The following is a 21,624-nucleotide window of genomic DNA, read 5'->3' as shown; positions in this document are numbered from 1 at the left end:
AGGTAGGGGGTGAGGGGCTCAGATTTTTATCATAGATAAGGTATGAAACTCTAGGTTGGCCACACACAGGTTCCCCAGCTTGGAACACACCTTCAGATGCATCTGCCATATAGGGCCATTCTAAAGGTATGCTTAAACTATTGCTGTCAGATGGATTTATCCTACAGACCCTAACCTGGTATGACTAGTGTCCTAAAAGAAGAGGAAATTAGAACACAGATACACAGAGGAATGATCATGTGGAGACAGTGAGAAGGTGGCCATCCACAAGCCAAGCGGAGAACTCTCAGAAGGAACCAGCCCTGCCGACACCTTGATCTAGTACTTCCAGCCTCCAGACCTGTGAGATGAATGCCTGTGGCTAAGGCCACCCAGCTGCTGTGTTATGGCAGCCCTGGCTGACACTCAGCTGCCAAAGGGCCAGGAGAAGGGGGTACAGTGTCCTCTGAAGGTTCTTTCTCTCAAGACATCAGTTTCAACAGTTTCTTGAGGTTGAAACGATGCCTTTGGTCAAAACCTCTTAGCCCATTTTTTACTTGAAGGGTGAGAATCAGTGGAGAAGAGATGGTAGTCAGTCTACAGAAGAGAATGGGGCCTGTCCGCATGAGGACAACAGTGAATCCTGGGAATGGATATGCCCGGGAATGTCCAGGGATGGTGCCAAGCTTGCTCTGAAAAACTCAAAGACGTGGAAATATTCTGGGAAAAGTAAGGAAACGTCTTTAATCCCTAGAGCATGGAAACACAAGGACTATTAGAAAGGGCAGGGATTTGGGGTGAATCCAGACCTTGCACTTACTAAGTGACCTCATAGCCTTCCAAGTCTCATCTCCTCATCTCCACATCACAGCAGTGTGGTAAGAACAAGTGAAACACTTGTAAAGCACGTAGCACATGGAAAGCATGTAGTAGTCATCATGGAGTTTGTTCCACTCATTCACTCATTCATTCGTTCCATCAGCAAAGCATTACTGGCTATGTGCTGCGCTAGCTGTAGGCAGAGTTCTGCACAGTGAACAAGATTCACAGTTAGTGCCCTTACGCATCTTCCAGTCTGCTAAGGAAACCATGCTTTTTACAAATTATTATACCTTCTGAATTCCGCCTACACCCATCTTCCTTTTAAAGTCCAAAATATATGTGCTTGAAATACATTATCAATAACTCAGAATGACCCAACATTGGCAATTGGTATCACCACTATCAAAAAATATGTGAAGTGCCCAACAGCATGTATTAAAGTCTAGCTCACACAGAGAATTCTACAGTTTCTCTCAGAAGACATATAGTTCGTCATTTATCAGTACATCCTGCCTGAGTGGCTCCTTTATTTGGTTCCCACCAGGACACCAGTGGCACTGGTGCTACCTTATACTGGTGTGCTGAGTGGTAACAGCAGTGATGTCACCTCTGAAAGGCCACAATAGCAGAGCTGTTCTTGCTGCGTGTTCCCCGCCTACCTCCTTGTGCTATAATCGGTGATCATTGTCCTCCAGAATCTCATCACTGCTTTGACCATTTGGCTGATACAGAAAGGAAACAGGATGGCTTTTCTATCCCTTTATAATAATGGCACTTTGCATTTGTATAGCACATTTAACTTATTCAGTGCATTTTCTTGTCTACTGCCGGGTCTTATCCTAATGAAACAAAACTCCATGAGTTGTGTAATTGTCTGTGCCACAGAGACAGCTTAGAAATCAGAGCCAGTGAAACTCAGTTCTGGAGGAGGACCAATGCCCCAAATTGCTTAAGGAATAACAAGTCCCATAGAAGTTACAAATGGAGCCAGCATGATAACTTGGCAACGCAGCTTTTCCGTGGGGAGAAGATATGTCTGGAGCATGCGAATTAATTCAGCACAAGCTGGGAGCTCAGAGGAATTCTCTCTTATTGTCCCCACCTAGGTACAGGCTGGCACGGTTTTACCTTTAGAGAGGGGCCGTAGGAGTTGGAAAGAGTGAGAGGCAGAGACTGGATGCTACCGAGAATAAGAGGCTATTAGGATTTGTAAGATTGGCCCATTTTGTGGCCCAGAAACAGGACCCAGAAATGTTTCTTGCTTCTTCAGCAATTTGGAAAAGGGCAAAAATGAGTGGCTGGAAGGATGAGCATTCTGGGGGCTGAAAACCAGAATCTTTACTTCTCATCACATTCTGGAAAATGAAGCATCTGGAAGCAGAGTTCCCACCATGAAAAACACGTGGCTCGTGGATTACTTGCAATGAGTCATCCCGCTGGGCTGACCATCTCTCTGGAATTTGCCAAGTAACTCCTTCAGTCCACTTGGGCACCTGTCGGCAAATTATTGCTTTTACTCTGCAACCATTTGGAAAATTATGGTTCTCTAAATCATACCCTCAAGAACAGGGAAAGTGAAAATGCCTCCCCACCTGCACTATTCTCCCACTCAGTGATCCTCAGCTTGGCTACACATTAGAATCATCTGGAGAGCTGTTAAAAAAACAAGTGCCAAGCTGCACTTCAGAAATTCCGGGGGGTGGGACCCAGGCAACAGGATGTTTTAACCTCCGCCAGCAATTTCAGTGTACAGCCAAAGTCAAAAACCAGCGCTCTAACTATGTCCATTACAATGCTCACCCACTGGGCACTGAGGGTGCTCTGATGTGACAAGCACGTCACACCTGTCATGGACTTTCTCTGGTCTTCTCCACATGCCTTTATCCCATGCTCAGCAGTGAGAATTCCGGCTCACACATTATGAAAATCATAGCCCATGGTATTTGTGGTTGCCAGTCTCATGTGAACCAATCCTTGCTGCTAGCTAACATGAATCTGACCGCATGCTAAGTAATGTAGCAGTTGCAGAAACCAGAAGGACAGGAGCCTTGTCTTCAAGAATACAACTGTGTAAGATACATGTACAGGCAACTACCATATAAGGTTTTAGGTGATCAGGGCTTTGAGGGACTCTAGACAGGAATGCAGAGAAAAAGCAAGATTTCTTTTAGCTGTACTGAGCATGTCTTCACAACTGACACACTACACACACCCCCACAATTACAGCACATAACAACCGACTGTGTACATGGTAGGTGCTAAATGAATTCCAGTTGAATGAATGAATAAATTCAGATTGGTACCTATTGAGTTGTTCCATAAAGCCAACACCCAGCACTTCTGAGCTCCCCACAACCCACACCATGCCCAGCCTCCTCCAGGATCCATTTAATATCATTCAACCTGTGACACCTCTTCTTGCTCCTCTCCCACCTCACATTCCTGCCCTTAGTTTTCCAGAGTGCACATCAAGGCTGCATGTCCTGCACAGGTTGCTCCGCTGACTGACATACCTCGTGACACAGAGATCTGCAGCTGTCCTCCAATGTCCTCACTCCCATTTCTCTGGAATAAAATCCCTGATGCTGAGCTGAGCACATAGCCCCACAGAATCAAGACTAGATTCTGCCATTTGCCTAAGATCTGGCCAAAGAGTTAAGGGGAAGTGGTGTGTGTGACTTCTGGGTCACTTTCTTCAAGGAAATGACCCTTTTCCTCTTGCCTCCTCCATTCTGCTACTTGAAAGAAGGTCATGATGTGACGTCCTCATGGTCCACATGGACAAGGAAATTCCCTAAAAATGACAGAGCTCCAAAGATGGGAGGAGCCTGGGTCTCTAGACAGCTTTGTGAGGCCGAGTCCCACCCACCCCGTGCCAGACTGGACAGGCCTCCCAAGGTCGAGTGAGCCCCATCGTGTTTCAGTCACGTTATAGTGGGTCTCTGTTACTCACAGCCCCAAACCCATATCCCAATTCGCTTTCCTGACTCTTGCACATCCTACAATCCCAGAGTTCCTTGTTACGTTAATGAGAGGAGAAGGATATTATGAAAACCCAAATTGTTTCTGTCAGAACAATCAATGATTTGCTGACTTCTCATAGCAAAACTCCCCAGAGTCCATAAATCTTTATTGCTGAGAAGGTCAGGCTGTGAGAATCTGCTCTGCCTCTGCCGATGAATGCAGTAAGGGGACCAGCCGACTTTCATCTGGTCCACATGGTCTGTGGAGACTACAGGAGAGCCTGAGCGATCATCATTCTTTTCGCTGGCCCTGCAGAGACTGGCCTCTAGGGTAGTGGTAACAAGCTCTGTAAAGTTATGGAAAATAACTGACTCCTATGAATGTGAGGAATTGGAAGCAGCAAGGGTTGAAGACTGTGAACATGGACTCAGGGACCAGACCTATGAGCTGGGTGACCTTGAACAAGGTACTAACCATCTGGTGAGCAGATAATTTCACCCAACTCACAAGGTTGCTATGAAGGTTCGGCTCACAGCAGTTCCAGGCCTCTCTGTAAACCTACTGAACCTGAACTTACCAGAATTGAGGGGAGTGCATTAGTTAGGGCTCTCCAGGAAAACAGAAGCAATAGGGTGTGTGTATGTGTGTGTGTGTGCACGTGTGTGTGTGTATGTGTGTGTTTAGAGAGAGAGAGAGAGAGAGAGAGAGAGAGATTTTAAGGAATAGGCTCATGCAACTGTAGAGATTTGGTAAGTTCAAAATCTGTAGAGTGGGCTGGCAGGCCGGAGACCCAGGGAAGTCAATGCTGCCGTTGAGGTCTGAAAGTCGACTGCTGGCCAAATCCCCTCTTGCTCAGGAGAGCTGGGTCTTTCTGCTCTAGTAAGGCCTTCAACTGATTGAGTGAGGCCCACCCACAGAAGGGATGATAATGTGCTTTACTCAAAGTCCAATTTATTTCTTTAATTTTATGTCAATAGTTTTGGGGGAACAGATGGCGTTTGGTTACATGGATAAGTTCTTTAGTGGTGATTTCTGAGATTTTGGTGCACCATCACCTGAGCAGGGTACACTGTACCCCATGTGTAGTCTCTTATCCCTCACCCCTCCCATCCTTTCCCCAAAATCCCCAAAGCCCATTATATCATTTTTATGTCTTTGCATCCTCATAGCTTAGCTCTCACTTATAAGTGAGAACATATGATATTTGGATTTCCATTCCCGAGTTTCTTCACTTAGAATAATGGCCTCCAGTTCCAGCCAAGTTGCCGCAAAGGCCATTATTTCATTCCGTTTCATGGCTGAGTAGTTTTCCATGGTGCATACATGCCACATTTTCTTTCCATTCATTGGCTGATGGGCATTTAGGTTGGTTCCATAATTCTGTAATTACAAATTATGCTGCTATAAACACGTGTGCATGTATCTTTTTCATATAATGAAAGTCTGATTTAAATGTTAATCTCATCCAAAAAACACACCCTCACAGAAACAACCAGAACAATGTTAGATCACATATCTGGGCACCATGACCTAGCCACGGTGACAGATAAAACTAACTATCCTGGGTGGATAGGAACCTGCCTTTCAGAGTCGTATGTTTAATCATCAATCCAGATTCAATGTGAGGCACAGCCAGGTTTAGGGACCCTCTCAATGACGCATCCTAAGGTCTCTGATGATTTTAGGGTTTCTCCTCCTGCTGCCATGAGGGCTGCTGGACTTCTTTACTTTTTGAAACTGGTTGTGACGGCCCCACATTTATCTCAAAAGCAACCTTCTGTTGTGTCTCAGGCGAGGAAGGTGTTCTCTCCACACACAGCTAGGACATGGCAAGTTGTGGAAATGCTCCTCAAGTCCAGGGCTCAGGTCATCCTGGGCTGTTTGCAAAGGAGCTGGCAGCTTGTAACATCTGTCTGCTGTCAACTTCTCTGGGTGGAAGCTCTTCTCCCTCCCCTCTCCTCCTCCACAGATCCAGTTCTCCAGACCCTGGGGAGCCATCCTGGCATTGCTTAGGAATCACCAGAACATCTACTAAATACTCAAGTCACCAAATATTTCCCACAGTGTTTCTCTACCGTGGCCCCTCCACGGGGCATTTTCAAAATACAGACGACTGGACCCTCCCAAGAACTCCCAGAGCAGAACTTCTGGAAGTGATTCTTAAGCAGATATATGTTGAAACATCTCCAGAGGTGCTCTTGATATGCAAAAAAATTTAGAAACCATCAGTTCCATTAATGACGAATACTGGAGACCAGCAGACTCTAACATTTGCTACTTCCTGATATGATCCTAGCATGGGAATTTTCACAATCAAGGCAGCAAGGTCTCACTGAAGAATATCCACATCCTTTGCCCTTAACTTTGTAGTGCCTCCACGCTGACCAAAGCTTGAAAAGGTGCTTGCGCATTTCCACGTCTTCTCTTGTTTCTCTATGACACCAGGAGAACAAGCCTCAGGTGGTCACTGGAGGATGAGATGTGGCTGAGGCTGACTGAGATGAGCTAATGGCCCGTTGCCCACCAGATACAAGAATGAGCTCCAGCCAAGACCAGAAGAACATCCCCTGTGCCCAAGTGCAGCCAAGATCAACAGAACTGACCACATGACCCATGGACTCATGAGAAATAAATGGTGTTTGCTGTCAACTGGTTCGATATCTTATTATCAGGACAACAGAGAACTAACAAGGATAGGGCCAACCAGCTTCCCAGATCCCCAGTGAAAAGCCAGTGCCCATGTGTTAGGGATTTGTTTGTAAATTCCTTCAGTTTGCCTGCTGCGGCCCTACGGGAGGAGTGAGGTGAGGACATGTCCCCTCCAACTTCTGGTTCAGCAGCCCCATGACAGCACCACTGTTTACACATCAAGGAAAATGTTCCTTCTTTCCCTCTGACTAACAAGGAGTTTGCCACGGAAAGTGTCTGAAAATAAATTATGCATGAGACATGGGTTTCTGAACTAGTTACAACTTTTGTTCCAGGATATTTTTACTTTTCTTCAAATATTCCCTCCAGGGGTGAACTACCCTACAAAGAAGTTAAATGAAATTAGAAAAAGAGCCTTAAAAGAATCCACTCGGACCCATTGACAGTGAGCCAAGCATCTTACAGGCTCTCTGAGGCACTATGTGGTTTCAGTATCCATAGCTTCCCTTTAAAATAGCTGAGCTATGTTACTGTAGCGGTGGTCCTTAAGCAGCATGTTTTGAAAAGAAGCAACAATCTCCCCTATAATGTGGTGATTAGAAATGTGGACTCTGGTCACATGGGCTTGCCTTCAAATCGCAGCTCTACCACTTAAGAAACAGGAGACTCTCAGATATATACTTAATCTCTCTAAGCCTCAATTTCCTTTTCTGTTAAGTGTGACTTTTAATGATGACTACTTGATAGGGTTGTTGTGAGATTAAAGGAGTTAATACTTTTAAAGGCATAGAGTAGTTGGCATCACTATTTCCATGCTTCAGAAATCCCCCCAAGAAACGGAGAATTCTGATCTGGAAAACTTCCACGTCAACGATGGTCTCTCTAAGGCACTCCACACAACTGCCTCTGAGTTTATGTGTCCCTTTCCACTGTATCATGTCCCTCAATTAAAATATGCCATTCCCTCCAGAGCCCTGTAGGAAGAACCATATTGACAGCTAAAAAGAACTGAAATCCAATCAATCCCTTGTGGCGAGGAGTGCAGTAATTAGGGGGGGAAAAAGGCAATATCTTCTCCATTCCTCCCAGTTGTTGTTTTTAGAGACAGGGTCTCACACTGACCCAGGCTGGAGTGCAGTGGTATGACCTTGGCTCACTGCAGTCTGAACCTCCTGGACTCAAGTGACCCTCCCACCTCCCCCTCCCCCTCCTGAGCAGCTGGGACTACAGGTATGCACCACCATGCCTGGCTAATTTTATTTTATTTTTATTTATTTATTTTTTGTAGAGATAGGGGTCTCACTATGTTACCCACACTGATCACAACCTCCTGGGCTCAAGCAATCCTCCTGACTCCCAAAGTGCTGGGATTACAGGCAAGAGCCACTGCACCCAGCCCTTCCTGGTTGTTAGCACATGACAAATACTGTGCACCAAAGCAACATAGGTCTTTCCCTAAGTTCTGGTTTATAAATGTACTTAGTAGCCTCCACTTAGGACAAAGAGATTTGAACAAAGCTTGAACCATCTATGTGTAAATTTGTAGAGTGAACAAATGGCTAAACTCTGGCAAAGAATAACATCACTTTAAGAAAAAAGTTTTCCCCTTATAGAAGTGCCACATGTTTATGGTATCAATGAGATACCAGGAGCTAAGATACTCTGCCCAATGAGAGAATGAAAAGAATCCATCCACTACAGCTTTTTACATCCACGCATGTCAGGAATGTTGCCATAAGAATGTTATGTAACAAATCATTCCAAAATACAGTGCCTTAAAACAATAACCATTTATACTTGCTCACACATCTAAAGGATGGTTGGCAGTCACTGGCTCTAGCAGGCTTGGCATTGAGGTACAGGTGGGCTCAGGTAGGTTCCCCATGCCTCTCATCCTCCTTGAACTAGTGGATTGGTCTTGCCAATGACAGAATTTCAGAAGGGAGAACAGAAATATCCAATGACTCTCACAGCCTTGACACACACTCCCACGCCTGCCTACGTTGCAGTGGACAAATCCTGTCACCCGACAGAGCCAAGTATCAGTGGGGAGAGGAAATACACTCGGCTTATAGGAGGAAGAACAGCAAAATCATAATGCAAAGGTCACGGAGACCAGGCTCAGTTGCTTCAGGGACCTGTGACCTGTGCAGCTGCACAAGGCCCTGTGCTGGGAAGAGCCCCACCTTTGGTTGAATGTTGGGCATCAGTTTCCGACATGGAGCCTCACATTGCCATTTTTCACGAGGCCCTGCCAATTATGTAGACAGTCCTGGAGAGAGGGGAGGGTAAGGAAGCATTAATAATAATGCAATCTCCTCATTTAACAAGACTGACTTTTCACTGCGAAAGTGTCATATCCACTCCCCATCTCCTCCAACCCCTGCTTTCAGAACCACATCATGGAATTTCTGCAGTGGGTTCAGGCTGCTACTGGCAGCCTCACTTCACATCATAACTCCTCTGTAAGACAGAGCTGTGGCTCTGGGAAGCTTTAACAAGGAACAGACACAGGTGCCCATTAGTGGGAACACCTATGGTCATATCACCACTGCATTTCCAGTACTAAACCTGGAGCACCTGCCCCTTCCCACCAGGCTCCCCAGTGAACTCAACGGCCCACTCACCCCCAAATCCTACCCACATACCCTTCTCCTCCATGTGGTGATGAGAATGCCCAATGAGAGAATGAAAATAATCCCCCCGCTACAGCTTTTTACATCCATAAATGTCAGGGAAAACCTGCAGTGGGAACAGACAAATTCTTGGGGAAACTGGGACATGAACTGGAGAATCACAGAATTGTCAAGCCAGAAGGGACATCCCAAACTATACAACTAAATGCCCCTGTCATTAGGCAGGCTCAGTCTAACTCAAAATCATCTCAGGCACAAACTTGTCTAATTTGATCTAAGGGCCTGGGTGCGGTTGCTCACTCCTGTAATCCCAGCACTTTGGGAGGCCGAGGTGGGTGGATCACCTGAGGTCAGGAGTTTGAGACCAGCCTGGCCAACATAGTGTAACCTCATCCCTACTAAAAACACAAAAATCAGCCGGGTGTGGTGGCACATGCCTGTAGTCCCAGGTATTCAGGAGGCCGAGGCAGGAGAATCACATGAACCTGGGAGGCAGAGGTTGCAGTGAACCGAGATCGTGCCACTGTACTTCACCTGGACGACAAAGTGAGACTCTGTCTCAAAAAATGAAAAATAAAAATAAAAAAACGTAACTTGGTCTAAGGGATGTGAACATTTCACAACCGGTCCCAAAGTTTGATGACTACCACTGATGAAGCACGTTTCTCCTTATTCTCATACCAATCATTTGGGCTCACATTTAAGATAATCTCTTCCAACCACTCACTAAACTTGCAGATGCAACAGAAGTCAGCCTCCTCCCCATGAGAATCCTTTATATACCCGAAAGCAGCAATCACACCAACTTCTGCCTTCCAGGATGCTTCCTGCTCCCAAACCTGCACTTTGTAGGGGCCCCACAGAGCTTATGATGTGCTCTGGTGGGGAGAGTTGCTCAAGAGGCAAGTGGCTCTTGCCACAAGAAAAATGAATCATGAGCACAAGTCAACACAAGAATCCTGCAGTTCAGACAATTACCCAAAGAACACATTTTCTGATAATTACGGAGCTAAAAATGGATCCACTTTGAAAATCCCTTCCTTTCTCCCAAGAAAGCTGAGGAGGTGGTTTAACAACAATCAGCTGCTGAGATGCATCACATTCTAGGGTGTTTAGGAGGCTAGTTCCAAGAAATTCTTGGAAGGTGCAGTTCCCAGAAGGTGGTGCTGCTAACTAGACCCATTAACCCTCCCCGCCATCCCCAACACATGCTCACAGCTTGGAAATCAGAACTCAGAAGCCCATTCGAAATGAGAGAGACAGGAGGGAGGAGGCCTAGGCCGGCCCACCTTGTGATGCTGCTCAAACACCAAATGGCACTTACCTAAGAAAACGGGAGGGGATGCTAAGAGCGGGTGCAACCAGCCAAGGATTATCTCGGCTAGCCAAGTGTGTGCTTAGTGATGTTATAAAGGGTTTTAGGTAGAATCTAAGGGTCAGGATGATAATAATAACATTTAATATGCATTGTACACTTATGAGCCAGATGTACCATATTATCTCATTTAATTCTCACACACCTGTATGAGTATGGTCCTGTTATTTTCACCCCTAGTTTACAGTCACACTGAGGCACACACTGTGAGTTACAAGGATAATAAGGAGAGAGGCAGGATTTGGAAGCAGTAGAAGTTTGCACACTTCACCAAAACCTTCCAAATATAAAGGTCCCAGAATTGGCTGAGAGCAGATATTAGGATGGTTGAAATACAGACTACAAGGGGGCAGAGGGTATAAGCATTATGGAAGAAAATCAGACAGAAGACACTGTAGGTCGGAGATCTCCTGTGTCAGTAATGAATGTAATGTTGAGTTAATTTCAATTTTTAAATACAAATCTTTTTTTTTTTTTTTTTTGAGAGACAGTCTCACTGTTGTTGCCCAGGCTGGAGTGCAATGGCGCAATCTCGGCTCACTGCAACCTCCATCTCCTGGGTTCAAGCAATTCTCCTGCCTTAGCCTCCCGAGTAGCTGGGATTACAGGCGCACAGCACCATGCCCAGCTAATTTGTGGGGGTTTCACCATGTTGGCCAGGCTGGTCACTGACCTCAGGTGATCTGCCCACCTCGGCCTCCCAAAGTGCTGGGATTACAGGTGTGAGCCACCATGCCTGGCCTATAAATCTTATATAAGGAATAAATGTAGTAAAATATGTAAATTTTGTACTATGTCATGGACAGTACTGAAATGAAGAAATGGAAAGATTATTGACTAAGCCAGTGTTTCCAAGAAGAAGGATTTAGATGACAGAAGTGCCAGAAAGTTGGCATTCATTCACTTACTTAGTAAATACTCGCTAAGCACCTTCAATGGGCTATGCGTTGCTCTACATTCTATGTCACAACCTATGATGGTGAATGAAACAAAATTGCTGACCATCCAGAACTGGCATTCCAGTGAGAGAAGACAGACCTGCATGCCTAGGACCTAAATGCCTTTGGGAGAATAGTGTTACCAACTTAAGCTAAATAACACATGAGCTACAGCCAGACCTCAAGGGCCAGACAGACAGAAGCACCTATAATTTGAAATTACATTCAGAAAGAAATTATGTTGAAATGATCCTCATTAAATTAATAAAACAAAATTGCTCGACTTTTAACAAAAGCATAAGCTTTAAACAGAAGCATGACTAAGCATTAACCAGCTTGCCCTGCAGCCCACCTCCTTATAGCCGCATACTGCTTGAAAGTCCCATTGCCTCTGTCACAAGGTCCTAACATCTATACACAACATCTTTAACATTCAAAAACCTCAAGTTTCCCATTTGAGATATTTTCTAGATCCTGATTCCATCAGGCCCACTGACACCAGCCATCTGTGGACTCCCTCCAAGGAACTAACTTAGGACAAGAATGAAGTTTCTCCTTTCTTGTGATTTCATCTCCCATGCCCTAATCAATCAGCAACCCCCTGTTCTTCAGCCCACTACCCACCAAAATTCCCTCTAAAACCCCAGCCCAAAACTTCTGGAGGAGGGGGATTTGAGACTCCCTGGTGCCTCATTTGGCTGCCATACAATTATTAAGCTCTTTCTCTGCTGCAACTCCCATCGTCTCAGTGTATTGGTCTGTTACTGTGCAAGGGTGCAAAGCTGGTGGTCCTGGTATGAAGCTGGTGGTCCTGTAACAATGACGACATCACTGAAAACAACCTCAGGTATCCAGGGCACACAGAAGAACTAACAACCAGTTGTTAAAAGTAGATGTGCTTAGGGCAAGAGGACTGGAGGAGGAGGGAGATTCCACAAAGAAAGCAAGCAAGCTGGGCTGGGCATGGTGGCTCATCCCTGTAATTTGTCATTTCGAGAGGCCAAGATGGGAGGATCACTTGAAGCCAGGAGTTTGAGACCAGCCTGGACAACAAAGGAAGAACCAATCTCTACAAAAAATAAAAAAGTCAGCCAGGCATGGTGGTGCATGCCTGCAGTTCCAGCTACTCAGGAGGCCAAGGTGGGAAAGTCACTTGAGCCCAGGAATTCAAGGCTGCAGTGAGTTATGATTGCACCCCTGTGCTCCAGCCTGGGTGGCAGAGCAAGACCCTGTCTCAAATAAATAAATAAAGTTGTAGGTACACGGCTTATTTCTGCGTTGAGTTAGTGCAGAGGTACTGGCCACTCCAGTGCCACTCCCCGTGTGAGCAAGAAAACTGTCAGGCTGCAGAAGGTGTGATCACGCAGTCACAACACCTAAAGTCTTGAAGTCACCGTCTCATGTCCTCTGATGTCTACCTTTTCTCCCTGGTATTTTCCATGGCCATGAACAACAACTGCACTTGACCTCCCAGAAGCTGCAGCAGAGGCAGCGGCATAGGAGAAAGGAGCATGTACAAATGAAAGGGGCAAAAGGCAGGAAAAGGTAGAGTACAGAGTTTCTTGGAGTAAAATGCCTCAGTTTATTGTTTAAAGAAACTTATGCAAACAATATGCAAATTTGCAAAAAGTAACACTAATTCTTGCATAGTGTGCTTACTTTCATACCCTTGGCTCTGACCTTTAAAAGGTCCAGGGCTGCAAGTCTGTGGGCCACAGGACCTGGCCATTGCCTGCTACCTGGCCGGAGTCAGTGGTCAAGCAGTATAAAAGAATAAGCAAGGCTAAAAGGTGATGGATATGGAACATTGTTCTGTCAGAGAATACAGGACAATATATTCAGGATGGGAGAAAAAGGGGCAACTTGGAGTCTGAAAGGCAAAACTTTGATTTTGTCTTGATCCATTCTATGTCACTTAGCTGTCAAGTCTTAAAGAACAAACCAGAGACTATAGAAGTGCCAGCTGGAGCAGGTTATGGGTATCCAAGATATTATCTGGAAAAATAATTTATAAATTTATGGATTGATATTGTTATTTTCCTAATCATTCTTTATTCCTTGGATCACAAATATTTTCATATATAGGTTTTATCCAAGCATATTTCCCTGCCGTATCATACAAGATATGGGATTCTAATGCACTGACTCTCTTAGAAGATACTAAAGGACAAGTAATTAGTTAGAAAAATAATTGGCTGTTTCTTTAAGCTCTCTCTCAATGAAAGGTATCATTACTAAAATACAGAAAAAAACCTTTAAAACCTTGCAAAGTATTTTCCCCTTCTATCAATGTTGGCATAACATTTTATTTCTGTCCTATTCATACAAGGCTCAAAAACTCCTTTTGGGCTGACAGGTGGCTTTCTTATGGCCTGTAGTTCATCCACTCTGTACAGAGGTTAGGGATGTCCTTTGGTTATTTTACCGGCAAGTTGCCGTTCTCCATATTTTGCTGCAAAAAGCACACACTTTCCTGGGAAAGAGACACAGGGGCCCCCAGCTATGGCACAGAGCTATGCTAAATACCAAGCTTGAACTATGTGTGCCCACATGTGCTTCCTGAATGAGTCTGGGGAAGCTGTAATGTACTACCCATCCATTCAGAGCAACTCTCTGAATGATATGACTCTGCCTTTAATAACACCCCCTCATCCCACCCATTCAGCATTCCCAGTGATGCTGACAATCAAATTGCAAAGCTGAGTGACAGGCTGCAACCTCAAAGGAAACCCAGCATCCCAAGGTCGGCAGCGAGTGTTCCTGAGCCCAGCCCCAGACAGGAACAAAAGCTCTGTGGTAATAGCAACTGGAAATGCCATCCATCATCATGCAAAGATAAAGAGCGTCCAACTCCAATCAGAGGGCACTCGCAAATATCCAGTGCTGTCCTGACACTTTAATTGATGGCCACCTCCTTTAATTAGCTCCTCTTGTCTCTGGAGGTTTCCAAAGAACTGATCACTTGCTCCCACCTCCCCCTTTCCCTGCCACCATTTGCCTTCCTGGTGGACAGGACTGGAGCAGGCACTGAGCCTCACCAGCCTCTTTCACTGTGTGCCTACCCACCACCATGTGATCCTCTATCCTCCAGCATGAAGCTGCCACACTGACCTTTCGCAGAAGGAAGCAGATGCGCTCGATGTTCCTCAGCCGTTCCCTCTATCAGGATGCACAAGAAAGAAACGAGAGGGGAGGTTAGGGGTTCTGCTAAAACAGCATGAGAAGGCCCTGTAATCAGCCCCAAAAGCGGAGGCAGAACCCATCAGAGAGCCCTCATGGGCCCATGGCCAGCATGCTCCCACCCAATGGCTTTTTCTAAGAGTTTCTGACTTTCTTCCCTGTACCTTGTCATGGTCATTTGCTCTTAACAGAACTCTCCCAGCAAACAGCATGGGCTCACCTTCCCTCTCAGTCCAGCATGGATTTCTGTTCTTCTATCTACAAAGTCTCTCTCAGCCTCCATGTACACATAAGGTGGTCAAACTGCCAAATGGTACCTCGTACTCACAGAACATCCTAAAGCGTGCAGCCGGCTCTCCCAGGAGGCCTTCCCACTTGGGTCTCGAAGAGCGTATGTGCCCTCATTAGTATCTAAGGTAGACAAGTTATCTGCCTGCTGGTTTCAGTTTTCTAAAGTGAGTCTACTTGGCAGAAGCAATCTCCCTACTAAATTAGACACCAGTGATGCCCCCAGGCTAAGGCTTTTTAAGAAGTTCGAGTCTATCAAGGCCTGGCTCACTGCCAAGGGAAGATGAGATGATGGCCCGTGGCTGGGCAGGTGATGATGCCCACATCATGCACTAAATGCCATTGCCTCCCTTTTCCTTCAATGACTTTAACAATTTCCAAAGCCACACTGAACACAGCTGTGGCGTCTCCCGGTGCTTCATTACTGAGGCAATTTGGTTGCCATAGATGGAATGGCAATGAGATTCCTCGTGGATCTGGAAAGGACAGGTGGCTGGGACACTTCATTTCCCTAATTAAATCATAAATACAGTAAATATAGTGATTCCTGTGCATCCTGTAAGCCCAGAGGAAGGAGCCCACATCTGGACAAATTAGTGTCCACATGGCTAGAAAGACACACTGAATCCTCCTCACACGTGTGCACATGCAAGCACACATACTTATGTGCACATACACACGAAACGGAATGCTACAAGACACACACTAGCTCCTTTTCCAGCAAGCCAGAGCCACTAAAGGACAACATCTACCATTACTTTAAAGTAATGAATGCCCTGCTGGTAAAAGGAAGGGAAAACATGAGAAACGAGGAGTAAAACAGAGCATTCCTCCTCCTTTCCATCCCATAGGGCCCAACAATATTGGGAGCTTCAGGGCATCTTAAATCCAAATAGGCCTCATGCCCTCATTGAGAGACGTATCATATGGATCAGTAATTATTTGTGACACACAAGTCCTTCCAGAGCTGGAGTCACCAATCAGTGAAGTAGCTTTTTTAAGCCACCTGAGCCTGAAATGCTGCTTTGGGGACTCTATAGAGGTCTAAGAGCTCACAGAAGAGTTAAAAGAGGCATCTGAAGCATTTAACTTCCTGCCAGGGAGTAACAGCATAAGAACTGGGAAAATGTGTCTAGCAGTCTTTCATTTAGGGTTTTTATTTGTTTTTGTTTTTGTTTTCAATCCGAGACAAGAGTTTTCCCCATGGGGCACCTAGAGTCTTTATTCTGTTCATGAACTTCATAGGGCCCAGGCTCCTTAATTAATCAGTTAACTAATTAGAAATGTGCCTTTAATAATAGGAGTAAAAAAAGTGAATTGAGATTTAACTTCTATGCCACCACTTCAATATTCACCCACTGTTTAATCGACAAATAGCTATGGAGCACCTACTATGTGCAAATTCTATTCCTGCACTGGCCTTTCACAGAAGCTCCCTGGAGAGCTTATACTAGTCCTGATTTTCTTTATTCTGTCTAAATTTCCTTATTCTTTGCCATGGTGAGATGGAAAGGGTTCCACAAAAATATTCTGTGGTTTCACCAATCACCTGCAACCCAGCATGGAATCTGCATGATGGAACTGAGTGGTAGGACAAATTCCTTCCCTAGCATTTGCCCTGGAATCAGACAAGAAAGCTTTGGGTGTTCTAAGTGAGCTGCCTATTAATTTGAGCCCAAACAATGAGAAGGAAGGAAAGTAGGCTCTTGTCTTCCCTGGCATTCCTAAATGAAGGTCTCTCAGACTTAGACTTGCTCACTGCACCTGGTAGATACTGACAGACCAGGCATGTAATGTCGGTGCCAAACACAAAAACATGCAGAAAGACATGAGACCCAGAGTGAAACCTTTCAGGCATGGCAGATCCAAATTATCCCAGATGCATGGTGAGGCTGGTAGATGGAAACAAATGGATTTTAATAGTTATAAGTTCATGAAATACAGTAAGTTTTAAAGTGGATCTTGCAGGTTCTTTAAACTTGCATCAAAATTTGCTTTGAAAGAGTTCGGCTCTATTTCATGGAATCAAAAAATTTGATGCCAAAGCGGGCCTCAGATATTATAAAATCAGGTCTCTTAAAAGAGGCAACACAGGGTAGATGGTAGGATGGCAGACTTTGGAGACAGGTAAGCCTGGGTTCAAGTCCTAGCTCCAGCACTCATGACCTATAAATCCCTGTACAAAAGAGTCTATTTAGTGGTTTATAAATTGGGTTAATGATGTTTGTCTCGCAGCATTATTGTGAGGATTACAGATTATGTATATAAAGTTCCTAGCACATAGTAAAAACTCAAAATACAACGACAAATCCAGTAATAACTCTCTACTTTATAGAAGGGGACACTGAATCCTGGTTCTTCCATATGGTATTTTGGTACCTCCCTAAAAGCATATCCTTCTTTATGGGGCCTGCAGCTGAGGATAAGAGACCTCTTTGTCCCTGCTGAATGACGCCATAAACATTCCAGGCTAAGATGGTATCATGCTAGCAGAGCCTGTTGTTCTCTCTACAACTTCTGGCTGAAAAGGTCAATAAAGCTACTCCAAGAGGCAAAAAGTTGCCTTAGTGCTGGAAACCATGGCCTGGAAGGAACTTCAACTAAACAGAGGACCAGTGAATTTGGATTGAGAAACACACTTGAATGAACTGTGTGCACCACCCTTTGAACTCAGAAGAGCAGGTCTGGAGTAATTTGGAAAAGGCTCTGTCCACATACAGGGTTGGTCCCTGGCTCTGGGACATGGACTGCACTGACCAGGGAAAGAAACAGCCAAAACACCCATTCCCACCCAGCATCCATCAGAAGCTCCCAGTCGGAGGCACAGCCGGGGCACAGGGGAAGGGCAGCATGTCTGCCAAGCCAGACAAGCAGGAAGACGCCAGGAACCACGCATGCTGGGGCAGGTGGCCTTTCACAACTCGAACCCAGACCAGGACACTCAGACTGCACCAAATTCTCCAGGCAGAGGTGAGCAGACCTCAGACCCACAGAACCACCTGAGATGAATGCTTTCTGGGTGATGGATATGGTACTAGGGACTTTGTGCATTAACCCACCCTCCACATCTCCATCTGAGAAACCTGGTGCCCAAGTGGAGAGTGCAGCACGGACATCCACTTATGGTGCTCACGTGCCTGCAAGCATGTTGGCCAACATGGAGCCTCTGTCCTTGTTTAAGGATGAGTAACCAAAACACATGAGCACCAGGCTTTGAGGACTCAAGGGCCACAGCACAGTAGACTATTCCCCTGGGTTATGGGGACAGTCACACCTGATTTGCAACATATCTCAAGACCTCAGCACACTTCAAGAACGAGAAGGCTCCTCCACAACCTTGAGCCAGGTAGAGGGGCACAGTGAGGGCGAGCATGTTCTTTACACATTCAAATCATTCACATTCTCACCCTCCTTCCTAGGCCCTGAGTAGCCTGGGGTGACAGCACCTTCCTCTCACCAGCACCCGCTACTTACCGCATGAACAGGGTTGCACTGGTCTATGGGGCTCTTAAAATCCGTCCTTAACTCATCAAAGGCAATTATCTGAAACAGAATACAGAGATTTGAGGTGTTAGTGCACACCTGAGTCAATACACCATGTCCAAAGCTTCTGTGGATTTGCTTCCAAATAATACAAGATAAGGAAGAGGCTGTAGATGGCATGAGACTGGCCAGCAGCTGGTCACTGTTGAAGCTGGCAATAAGCACACAGGGTTGCTTACGTTCTTCTGTCTACTGTGTACGCTTAAAATTTTCCCCAGTAAGTTTTTTTTAAGTATTCTGTACTTTATAAAGATGTAGAGAAACTCTACTGTGCTGAGGGCAGGTTGGGATTTAGAAAAAAGCACAAAAAATTTAAAACTTCAAACCACTACTTTTAGCTCCCTTCCTTCCAGGAAGGGGCTATTTATTTTTTATTTGTGTGTATTTGGGCAGAAAAGGTGATTGGAAGTGAAACAGACAGAAGTTAGGTGCGAGGTAAAAGAGAAAAACAAGGCAGTAGAGTTGAAAGTAATAGAAATAACCAAATCTCTAGAAGTCCACAAGCCTGGATGGTTGGCTCCTGGGCAGTCAGCATTTCAAAGCACAGGCCTTTGGACTCCGGTCCTACAGTTCATTTTGGACGAAGACTCAGAACTCCCCAGAGAACAACAGTTTCCTGATATGCCTGGAGGAAAGAATGCTGGAGAGGACCTTCTCCAGTCACAGAATGAGGCATGGCCCCCCACGGAAGTACCTAACTGACAGGTGAAGGTTTGCAAGCCCACATCCTCACCACAGCTCCCTTGTCTGCTACAGAAGGAATAAATAATAGAATACGGTGGGATTTGGCCAGGGGAGTGTCCTTTCTTAGGGTGTAGAAGACTTGGGTGCTCCCAATAAAATCTCTCCTTTTGAAAATAAACAGACATGGCCGCCTGTAATCCCAGCACTTTCAGAGGCCGAGGCAGGCAAATCACCTGAAGTCAGGAATTTTAGACCAGCCTGGCCAACATGGTGAAACACTGTCTCTACTAAAAATACAAAAATTAACTGGGTGTAGTGGCATGCACCTGTAATCTCAGCTACTTGGGAGGCTGAGGCAGGAGGAAAAAAATAAAATAAAATAAAATAAACAGACATAACCAACTCCCCAGGAAGGCACATCCCAGGGGTCCCTGAACACTTGGCAGAATTGCTGAAGCAAGCAAACCAGCTTCCCACCCCCATATGTCCCCAATCCAGCAACATAGGGCTGAGAGTAAGCACTAAGTAAGAGAAGACAACTTCCCTCTACAAAGCAAGTAGCATTTTAAAGCAGTCATATGTCATCCTGATTTCAATCCTCCTACAGAATTTGAAGAAAATTCCAGTATAACTTGTATTAAACCAACACATTTCTATATCATCCCTTGCCAGATAATTATCCAGCCTGTACTTAAACGCTTCAGGAACAAGAAATTCACCACTTACTGAGGATGCTCATTCCATTTCTGGCTACCTCTAATTAATCATTGCTTTCCTTATTAAACTAATATATGACTCCCTGAAGCCTCCACCCATAGCCTAAGCCAGGGTCAGCAAACTACAGCCTGAAGGCCAAATCCAGCCTGCTACCCATTTTTGTTCAACTTGTGAGTTAAGAATGTTTTGTTTTTTTTGTTTTTTAGTTTTCATTTTTGTTTTTGTTTGAGACAGAATCTCACTCTGTCAGCCAGGCTGGGGTGCAGTGGTGCGATCTCAGCTCACCGCAACCTTCATCTCCCGGGCTCAAGCAATTCTCCTGCCTCAGCCTCCCGAGTAGCTGGGTACAGGTGTGTGCCACCACGCCTGGCTAATTTTTGTATTTTCAGTGGAGATGGGGTTTCACGTTTTTAACATTTTTTTAAATAATTGAAAGAAACCAAAAGGAGAATATTTTGTGGCATGTGAAGCTTATATTAAAATTCAAATTTCAGTATCCATAAAGGTTTACTGGATTATAGTAGCATTTATTCTTTTATCTATACTGCTTTTGCACAACAGGAGGGTTGAGTAGTAGTTACAGGCTATAAGGCTCACAAAACCCAAAATATTTACTCTTTTGCCTTTTATAGAAAAGATCTGCTGACCCCAGCCTATTCTTTCATTTGCCCTCTAGAGCTATCCTCTCCAATATGGTAGCCTCTAGCCACATGTAGCTTATTAAAGCTTAAATTTTTAATTAATGAAAATTAAATTAAAAATTCAGTTCATAGATACATTTTAGTTGTTCAACAACCCTGTCTATCTAGTAGCTATTACACAGCACAGATTTAAAACATCCCCATCACACAGAAAGTGCTATCAGACAGCACTGCTTTAGAGGCACATAGGATGGTCAAATAGCTCCTCCACAAAGAACCCCTTTAAGTATTGTCAGCTACAGGGACCCCAGCAAATCTTTCTTCTTCAAGCTAAATCTCTCCAACCATTGTTTACACAAACTACCACTAAGTTACCTCATCATCCTGATTGTCCACCACAGATGTTTCAGGTTGTAAATGTCCATTCTAAAGTGTGACAGTCAGTACTAAACACTAGATTCAAGGTGAGGGTGGCAGGCATGGACAGTAGAGATGTCACTCACCTCCTCTGTTCTATAGTCTATGCTTCTTTTAATCCAGCCTGATGTCATTAGTTTTTTGTGGCCATATCACTTTCCTGGCTTTTTACTGAATTTGCATTACCTAAAAGCCCCAGGTATTTTTCATGTGCTTCAGTTAAACTCAGTCCACCTCATTTTGCACAAGCATTGTTGGATTTGGAAGCCTAAGAGCAGGAACTAATCTTTATCCTGATTAATTCCTCCCTATTCAATCTGGTCTACTGGTCTGATCTTTTGAGACATGACCTATCTCCCAACTATTATATAAATCCTAATAAACACAGTATCGTCAATACCCACATCCACATTTACCCTGATATAAATGTAAACCGAGCAGGACCAAGGCCAGAGCTCTGAGCTCACCATTCCTAGCTCCTGTGAGGCTGACATCGGTTTTCCTGGCACCTATTATCTATCCAGTTATAAAGACGGTTCACTGTATTTTAATCCAGTCACTGAAAGCAAGTATCTGGATAGCTGCAGAACTCCACAACTGTTAGTGCTCCACATATAGGGCCCCACAAGGAGAACGGGCACCCATGGAGGAACGGGAGCCAAGCCCCCACATTGTGAACAATCCTCATCCTCAGTCTTGCTCTAGGGCCCATGTCCCTGTCTGAGTGCAGGGACTCAGGGAGGTGGGTCTAGACTGAATAGAGCAAAGGTAGCTGGAGCTTGAAGCAGGAG

At 45.0% G+C, this 21,624-nt stretch overlaps 1 protein-coding gene across 11 annotated transcripts in view; it reads right to left on the bottom strand.

Annotated features, from left to right (window-relative positions):
• CNIH3 (cornichon family AMPA receptor auxiliary protein 3) overlaps positions 1 to 21,624 on the bottom strand; it is a 372,243-nt gene that overhangs the window by 48,109 nt on the left and 302,510 nt on the right. For 10 of the 11 annotated variants that reach the window (XR_004059003.1, XR_004059002.1, XR_004059004.1 and 7 more), the window contains 2 exons: positions 18,306 to 18,374; positions 14,475 to 14,522 (listed from right to left, as the gene is read on the bottom strand). Coding sequence is in view for 4 of the 11 variants with exons in the window: in XM_030937096.1 (XP_030792956.1) it covers positions 14,475 to 14,522; positions 18,306 to 18,374 (117 nt within the window). In the remaining 7 variants the exon portion in view is untranslated. The remainder of the gene's footprint in view (positions 1 to 14,474; positions 14,523 to 18,305; positions 18,375 to 21,624) is intronic. The other variant, XM_030937102.1, reaches the window with a different exon arrangement.

Source organism: Rhinopithecus roxellana, chromosome 8 (assembly GCF_007565055.1).
Source record: "Rhinopithecus roxellana isolate Shanxi Qingling chromosome 8, ASM756505v1, whole genome shotgun sequence".
NCBI classification, from domain to species: Eukaryota; Metazoa; Chordata; class Mammalia; order Primates; family Cercopithecidae; genus Rhinopithecus; species Rhinopithecus roxellana.
This window is presented reverse-complemented; position numbering and strand designations above follow the sequence as displayed.